General features: G+C 35.0%; 4 protein-coding genes across 4 annotated transcripts; 2 read left to right on the top strand and 2 right to left on the bottom strand.

Moving 5' to 3' along the window:
• The first annotated feature begins 59 nt into the window (after positions 1 to 59).
• Positions 60 to 1,355, top strand: LOC124443919 (alpha-1A adrenergic receptor-like). Its single transcript, XM_046994467.1, has one exon. It carries the CDS (start codon positions 86 to 88, stop codon positions 1,100 to 1,102), a length of 1,017 nt encoding a protein of 338 aa, XP_046850423.1. The 5' UTR covers positions 60 to 85; the 3' UTR covers positions 1,103 to 1,355.
• On the bottom strand, positions 1,356 to 2,919 carry LOC124443920 (dihydropteridine reductase-like). Its single transcript, XM_046994468.1, has 8 exons — positions 2,807 to 2,919; positions 2,518 to 2,610; positions 2,348 to 2,444; positions 2,140 to 2,227; positions 2,024 to 2,076; positions 1,850 to 1,958; positions 1,702 to 1,785; positions 1,356 to 1,629 (listed from the first exon to the last, which is right to left on the bottom strand). The coding sequence occupies exons 1-8, from the start codon at positions 2,891 to 2,893 to the stop codon at positions 1,512 to 1,514; spliced, it is 729 nt and encodes a 242-aa protein (XP_046850424.1). The 5' UTR covers positions 2,894 to 2,919; the 3' UTR covers positions 1,356 to 1,511.
• Positions 2,920 to 2,947: 28 nt separating this feature from the next.
• Positions 2,948 to 7,159, top strand: LOC124443918 (fidgetin-like protein 1). The gene is made up of 16 exons (XM_046994465.1): positions 2,948 to 3,169; positions 3,248 to 3,339; positions 3,415 to 3,471; positions 3,574 to 3,890; positions 3,968 to 4,030; positions 4,112 to 4,206; positions 4,534 to 4,599; positions 4,669 to 4,810; positions 4,923 to 5,023; positions 5,498 to 5,577; positions 5,659 to 5,729; positions 5,811 to 5,972; positions 6,065 to 6,120; positions 6,198 to 6,361; positions 6,697 to 6,794; positions 6,885 to 7,159. Exons 1-16 carry the CDS (start codon positions 3,027 to 3,029, stop codon positions 7,002 to 7,004), a joined length of 1,827 nt encoding a protein of 608 aa, XP_046850421.1. The 5' UTR covers positions 2,948 to 3,026; the 3' UTR covers positions 7,005 to 7,159.
• On the bottom strand, positions 6,987 to 8,440 carry LOC124443921 (transmembrane emp24 domain-containing protein 4-like). Its single transcript, XM_046994469.1, has 4 exons — positions 8,276 to 8,440; positions 7,801 to 8,027; positions 7,571 to 7,717; positions 6,987 to 7,413 (listed from the first exon to the last, which is right to left on the bottom strand). Exons 1-4 carry the CDS (start codon positions 8,412 to 8,414, stop codon positions 7,264 to 7,266), a joined length of 663 nt encoding a protein of 220 aa, XP_046850425.1. The 5' UTR covers positions 8,415 to 8,440; the 3' UTR covers positions 6,987 to 7,263.
• Between the last annotated feature and the right edge of the window lie 11 nt (positions 8,441 to 8,451).

Genomic DNA, 8,451 nt, shown 5'->3' with positions numbered 1-8,451 from the left:
TAACTCTTTATGGCTATGGCAAGGTAGCAAGCTGAGACTGAAAAATAAATCTACGAATTTTCTCGACGAGTACATAGCAGTTCTCATGATGACCGTCTACGGGAACAACTCTCAAGATGGAGATGAATGCAGTGTACCCGGAATTATCGGCTATCCGGTGATTGTAGTAAACATTCTTTCTATTGTATTTGGTACATTTTCAAATATTCTACTATGGTTGGCAGTGTTGAAGAATAAACAATTACATACACTATCCAACTATTTTCTTCTCAACCTGAATACGGCAGACCTCATCGTTACTGCTATCACACAGCCCATGTTTACTCTTCATATAGCATCTTGTATACATGGCAAATGTTGGGAACTTTTAGAGCAAGCGTACGGAATAACAGCTTATTTTGGTTGTATAGCGTCAATCTTGAGCATCGCCACAATTTCCGTGGACAGATTGATCGTGCTCAAATACCCACTACAAAAAAGGACAATACTAACTAAAAGACGCGGTTTAGCCTTAATGTCAGTAACTTGGATTCTCGCTACCACATATACGCTGCTAAGCTGTGTTTATAAACATACGAAGACCTGGGTCTATATTACCTTCGCATTCTTCACAGTGTCGTACGTTGTCATGATATCCGCTCATTCGAACACGTACATGGTAAGTCATCGTTTTGTCCGCAGACGCAAAGAACAAGCAAGAAGGCAAAGCTCTTTACTTGTTTACCACAGAGAAAGGCAGGCAGCAAAAACTATCGCGATGATTATGGCCGTCATCACACTTGCCTGGCTACCTTACGGTTCCACGCTTGTTGTTTACTTAATAAAAGGTGTGAAGACAAAGGACAGCTATACTGTTCCCTTGCTTACGATAGGTTTTCTAAATAGTTCATTTAACACACTCCTGTACAGTTGGCGAAATAAAGAGCTCCGTGTAACGTCGATACAGTTGCTAAAATGTCAAGATCCTAATGTAAAACGAAGAGAGAGCGCGTCGTCGTTATATATACGAAGATCAAGAATAAGCACCGCATCGATCATTTTCAATGATTGCAATGTACAAGTACAGGATGCAAATAGCGACGTGAAATGCGCTTCAAACTAATTCCTGGTACTTTTCAGAAGCACGCGCAATGTATCATCTTGATTTTTGATGAAAAAACATCGCGTATTTATGTTTTGTTTACACAACATTTGTTATTGTTGAAAAACAAGGCGACAAAAAATGTTTTTAAAAAATGTAATTTGCAGAAGTAGTGAGAACGGACATTAATTATTAAGTGTTATAATTGATAAGAAAATCGTTCTGAATTATTCAAATTGATAATAAATCGAACAATTCACAATCAAATGCAAAATATAGTTAATCTTTTTCTGTATTTAATCCAGCTCTACTCTTTAACATAATCTATGACTATTTATTTTACTCAAAAAATTTTTACATTCATCATACGTCCACACATTTCATTCTTCATGGCACACCGCCGCCAAACGTACGTTTGTTAGTAAACTTATTATTGTAATAAGTTACCAGAATGCACCTCGGTCGTTGTTTGATTATCTTTAGTGACAAGCTTCACCAAGCTTCCACTTTCAGGTCTGTTGTTTCCTTCTGACCATTTAAAGAGTAAACTATTATTGAACAAAAAAATCATGTGAAAATCAATCTTCTTAGATGAAACACTACGACTAAATTAATCTCACTCTGCAACATATTCCAAGGATGTCCAAGAGGTAAAATCAGCACTAGGCATATTTTTTCGATTCATTGGAGTGTCCAATGTCATTCTACAAAAACAACAGTCTTGTTTCATATGAAATACTGATTAACACTATATCATATGAAACCTACGGCAAAATTGCAACTGCTACTGAGCCTGCAGGTAGACCACTTTCTTTGGCAGCCAAACTCTTTGTTAGTTGATGAACTGCAGCTTTTGACATGCCATAACCAAGCATTCCTAAGCCAACAACATACAAATGAAGACATCTACAAGTACAAACTAACTTGTTTTCCTAAACATACCTGATGTTCCACCCAAGGATGGTTGAGCACCAGTTAAGGTAAGCAGGCCATTTCTATGAAAAAATCTTGGCTTTCATAAAAAATTTTTTGATCGTTAAAAGACAATAACTACATACTCTTTTAAGTATTTTGATGCCATCCTAGCCGAAATAAGTGAAGTCCAAACACTTTGCTTGAACATTAAGTCTGCATTCTTGACCACATCTATGATTATAAAAATTAAGCTTCATTAGTAAACCATTCTTTTTCTTTCATCAAAAATGAAAACATGCCAATAGTACATAACTATGTTTTTTGTCACGCTTTTCTTCATTTCAAGCTTACTTTTGCTTTTGGCCGAGCCACCAGCCCATCCCCCAGCAACACAAACTATTGCATCCAATTTTTCCTCTCCCAAAATCTCATCAACTTTTGATAGAACCTAAACATTGTAAGAAACAATCTGGTGAACTATCTTTCATTCTTAGAATGCAATTCATAATTATTTATCTTGCCTCTTGATTTTGCTCAACCCAAGAATCTAGTTTGGTCACAACTATATTTACATGTGCTTCTTCGTTTGGATTTAAATCGACAGATGCAACCCACTAAATGTCATAAATAGAATTATATTCAGAGTATCAAAAGCATATTTTTATACTTGCTTTACACGTGCCGCAGCTCGTGCAGTGGGTCGGGCTTGGGTATAATGACACCAGAACCCGCCCACAAACCTTGTCATAGTGAAAATTTGTGTACTATGTTGCACTATGTATTGAAATAAATTAATATCTTGATACTTGCCCAATTTTTTGTCTTAAAATGAGAAATACAAGAAGAGCCAAGAGCTCCTTTTCCACCGTAAATTAAAACTCGTGGAAGAGCGGCCATTTTAAAATCGATGAAATCCAAATACTTTGTGTAAGACAAATGATGATGAACAAAATGGCGGTAACTCAGAGCGGTAAAATTCAAATTTTGTTGTCCTTATAAACAGAGAGTTTGTGCTTTAACGAAACTAAAAATGAACATCAGAAAGGAAGACGTTGAGCTGTTGAACATCTGGCAAACTTTTCAGTTTGGATTTGAGGACACTGAAAATTCGCACTGGAACAGAGCAGATGCTTCACGTAGTTTGATATTTCAGGTTGAAAAACTATTTCAAAGGTATCTAGGACTTTGCTGATATTACCATAAACTTTCTTAGTACCACTCATATTTATTTTATTTGCACGGTTTTTATAGTGGTGTTATTGGACCAACAGAATACCTTCACTTTCTTAACAAGTATCAGGATGTGTATTTTGATGTTGTGGACGAACAAGATGAAAGTAAAGGTATATGATGACAAGAAAGCGCTAATATTCATTTTTATTTTAACCTTCAAAATGTATCCTTCTTTTCTTTCAAAGGATTGAACAACTATGCTGAACAAACTCTTGCTTTAACGTCTGCAACATTCAGAAATGGTTTGTGAATTGTAATTGTCTGATGTTACCTAAATATTGGCTTGTTTAAAGTTGTTTTGTCCAGTTATGATGGAATGACAGTCTTTTCTTTCTACTCTCCAGATAGCGAAAGATGGAAGTCAAGTCTAACATTTGATTCGTTAGATGATTTTAACATCTCAAACATATCGTCTCAAGATTATAAGAAATTCGAAAAATCTCCCTTTAACATCAAAGCCAATCATCCATCAGTTGCCAGATCGTATGTTCAAGAAACCAACCAATCAGTCCAAACAACCACCACGAACTTGAATCCTAACGAAATATCTTTAGAAAACGCCAACAATAAGGACTTTGACCTCTTCAATAAATACAACTCTCAAAAGTGTCATACTCGTACTGCCAATGCGTTCACCAGCAACAAGGCAGTTGATACCTCTGTACGTCAAATGGAAGTGTTTATGTTTTATTGGAAATATCATGCTTGTGATACATATCGTAATTCTCTTTTTCAAAGTTTGATCAAAATGCTTCGAGAAACAAAGATCGAAATGAATTCGTGACAGCGAGACAACAACATGTTTGTATCTATTCATTGCTTTCCTTCCCCCCCCAAATGTTTCTTTCTGTTCTTGTGACTTTTCATTATCTAAAACTTAAGGTGATGAACGAGAGAAATAAGAAAGGTAAACAAAGCGGCAGCTGCCTGAATTCAGCAAATTATGTGACAAATATGAAAAAGTCACTTGGTTACCGGTGCGTATTACACATTTAACACAAATGATTTAGCAGTCATTTTAACACGCATAATTTAGCACACTCGTTTTAACATACATAATTTAGCACACTCATTTTAACACACATAATTTAGCACACTCATTTTTAACACACATAATTTAACAAATTGATTTTAACAACATCATCACATGTCAATCTTTCTAGTCACGAATGACTTTGTTCCCACATTTTACTCTGTTTCTTCATCATCACGTTTACACTAATGTCATTTTGCATAACAAGAAAATCTGGTAACTTTTGCAAGCCAGCAAAAAGTTATTCGTAAAGTTATTTTTCTTACTACAGAAGAGGACCATCCAGCAGATTTATTCCTCCTGTGAAGAATAACGACGATGAAAACGACTATAAAAGGTGCTCCGAATCGCTGCTTTTGATTTAATATGTACTCGAGAAAAAATCTGATTGTAATTTTTTATATAGCTACAAGGCGGTCCTTACAACAGAGAAAGGGAAAAAGCCATTTCAAAAAGAGCAAGGATGTTCTTTAAGTGAAGTAGATGATCCTATCGATGATAGATTGAAAGGAATTGATCCTAAAATGATAGAACTGATAAATAACGAAGTAATGAAAAACTTATATTCATACGGATGAATTCATTTCTGTTGATTGCACATTTAACATAGTATCGACAAGAAGACCGAGAAACTGTTGATGATACTTTATCTTGTAACAGATTATGGATCACGGACCGCCAGTGGACTGGGACGATATCGCAGGATTAGAGTTTGCTAAGACGGTTATTAAAGAAATTGTTGTTTGGCCAATGTTACGACCGTACGTATTTAACCATAGCTTGCGTCTATTCACTATAATAAGTTTGAAAATTGGTAATCCAGACATTTAATACATAAAAAAATGAAAGTTTCAAACTTATAAAATCGACAATTTTCAAACAATTTTCAAACTTATAAAATCGACATATAGGATAGATATTCTCAGAAGAACAAGAAAGTGGGAATTATTCGCACGCAGAGTCATCAACATTGGAGCAGCTTAACTTCCTACACAAATGCAAGCAACGCATTTCACCCCATCCAATCACATTAATCCACACGCTAATCCAATTAGACGCTCTAAGCGTCTACAAGCTAAAAGCATATAGTTAATTTCCTCATTCTGATGAAGGCTCGAGGCAACGAGTCGAAAGCTCAATGAAATAATTTTTATAACAATCCAGAGAAACTTTCATTTTTTATGTATTCACTATAACAGACAATATCCATACCTTTCTCTGTTTCTTTTATCTAGTGACATATTTAAAGGTCTACGTGGACCTCCCAAAGGATTGCTTTTGTTTGGTCCTCCTGGTACAGGAAAAACGCTGATTGGTAGATATGATAATATTTTTCTGGGCAATCTTTTTTTTAAGTATTTGGTATACATAAGTCTTTTGAACATTTTCCTTTTAGGGAAATGTATTGCAAGCCAATCTAAGGCTACTTTCTTTAGCATAAGTGCGTCATCTTTGACGTCAAAATGGGTGAGTTTATGGTAGTATGAGAAAATGCAGAGAGACAGTGTTAGTATGTTTGAGTAACTGTACGTATCTACACATGTTTAGGTTGGAGAAGGAGAGAAAATGGTTCGTGCTTTGTTTGCCGTAGCAAGATGTCATCAAACTGCCGTAATATTCATCGACGAAATAGATTCCTTGCTATCCCAAAGATCTGATAATGAACACGAATCATCCAGAAGAATAAAAACAGAGTTTCTCGTACAGTTGGTAAGTTATTTCTACTATGAAAACTATCTACTGCAAGACTTTCCTTCTCTGTACACGCCACTCTGTTGTATGTTCACGTGATCTTTCTTCAGGATGGGGCAACAACATATTCAGAAGACAGGCTTCTCGTTGTTGGGGCAACAAACAGGTTTCAACGATATTATGTTTGCTTTTCTTTATTTTGCATAATATACTCACACACATACATTCGCGTTTGGGACACAGGCCGCAGGAAATTGACGAAGCTGCAAGGCGTCGTTTAGTAAAACGTCTTTACATTCCACTTCCTGAAGGAGAAGCGAGAAAACAAATAATTTGTAATCTACTTGAAGATCAACATTACTCCTTATCTGATGAAGACTTTCAACAGATCGTTACTCGTTCGGAAGGTTGGCTTTGAATAGATTTGGGGTTAAATAAAGCTCTCTTAGTTAGATTTGGGGTTAAATAAAGCGCTCTTAGTTAGATTTGGGGTTAAATAAAGCTCTCTTAGTTAGATTTGGGGTTAAATAAAGCTCTCTTAGTTCGATTTGGGGTTAAATGAAGTTCTCTTAGTTACATTTGGGGTTAAATAAAGATCTCTTAGTTAGATTTGGGGTTAAATAAAGCTCTCTTAGTTAGATTTCTGGTTAAATAAGCTCTCTTTAAATAAAAATAAATCTGAAAGTTGATCAAATTATCGATACATCTTTCAATGCTGTTGCGCTTCATGTCTCTGTTTTAGGATACTCTGGCTCTGATATGAGTAATCTATGTCGTGAAGCAGCACTTGGACCAATAAGATCTATATCAGGCAATATCCAAGCCATTACATCCGATCAGGTAATAATAATTTGTTGATTACAACACTTTCAATTATCAACAAATTGATACATTAATGTGTTAAAGAATGAATGCAATCATTTTCAATAGGTCAGACCAATTGTATTTGCGGATTTCGAGAAAGCATTTCGTCAAGTACGGGCAAGTGTTTCCACTAAAGATTTAGATCTTTATCATTCATGGAACAAGCAATTTGGAAGTGGACATTGAGAAGTTGTATTTAAAGTTCATTTAACCAAGTAGAATTTTAATTTTATGTTGTCAATTTAGAATCTTGTCCAATTGTACTTGTACATAAACAAATGATGAATAGATTGTGTTGTGTTTATGCTATCCAATTAAAAAAGATAAATGATAAAATGAAATTATGAACACGACCACATTGGAGATGATTTCAACAACAAATAGATAAATTTGATAGAGTTACAATAGTTCGTATTCCAGAAGATTTGCCATTTAACAAAATCAACTATACAAGTTTCTTGGCTTCAAAAAAACCTTTAAGATGTCTCATCTGCCAAAAACCAGTTAAGAGTAAAATGAGAGTTTGGCCCAATGACCACCAAAGGACACGTTGGTTTGTACTTTCACTGGTTGTACGAAATCGTTCTTCACGATACTAAAGAGAAAATGAAAAACAAATGTTTGTTTATTATATAATCACATTTCAAAAACATTCATACATTTTGGCACCATGTTTAGACATGGGTTACATTGTTGAAGAAAACAATCCTGTTGATATTTACTCTTCTTTAAGACTTACAAATTTAACTTACTCTTTGATAAGCTTGTTCCTTTCCAATTTGCTCAACTTGATCTAATAACTGTCTAATTCTCAACTGCAGTTCAGTTAGCTTATCTTTAGAAGCAATCTCTGAATAATCATTTGTATGCTCACCAACTTGTATGTCCAGATGTACCCGCTGTATTGACAAAAAAATCATTTTCATGGCAAACTGAACACATTCAGAAAAGTACAAAAATACACACAGAATTCCACACTTACAAGCTTTCCACCAGCAAATAATGACCATTTGGTTGAATTAGAATGAAGACAAATACTATGCTCTCCTGGTGAATGAGATGTAAAGGTAAAACGACCCTCGGCAGAAAAATAACGTGACATCATTACTTTCTCATTTGGATCCTTCACTTCTACATGCATTCCAATGCCCGGACTTGATGGCATAAAGTCGTTGGCATTTTCATCATAAAGCTGAGTTTTGTATTTGCCTAAATTTAAGAATTTTTTGAATAATTTTTCTTTCTTCAATGCACTGTACTAAAATATAAATGGCAGTTTGCTGAATTTCACGATTATTTCACACTGTAAGCTTGTTGAAAATAAAAGTAAAAAATCTTAACTTGATAAGAACGGTTAACTGTAAGAAGATTGCTCACATTGAACTGTTTTGCTCTATATTCATTTGGGCTCCAAGTGATATTTAGGTAATCATTAAAAAACAGATCCACACACGCACCTGTAACCATGGTTTCATCTGGAATTTCTTCTATAAAGCATTTTTTCTCCGTTTCCCCCATATGGAAATAAAGGCATAATGCAGATCTTGCAAAAAGAACACATAAAAAACAAGTAAAACTTATCCAAGACATCGCCATGTTGTCAGAAAATTGAACAATGGTTACGATGTCTACG

The sequence above is a fragment of the Xenia sp. Carnegie-2017 genome, unplaced genomic scaffold, assembly GCF_021976095.1.
Source record: "Xenia sp. Carnegie-2017 unplaced genomic scaffold, XeniaSp_v1 HiC_scaffold_21, whole genome shotgun sequence".
NCBI classification, from domain to species: Eukaryota; Metazoa; Cnidaria; class Anthozoa; order Malacalcyonacea; family Xeniidae; genus Xenia; species Xenia sp. Carnegie-2017.
This window is presented reverse-complemented; position numbering and strand designations above follow the sequence as displayed.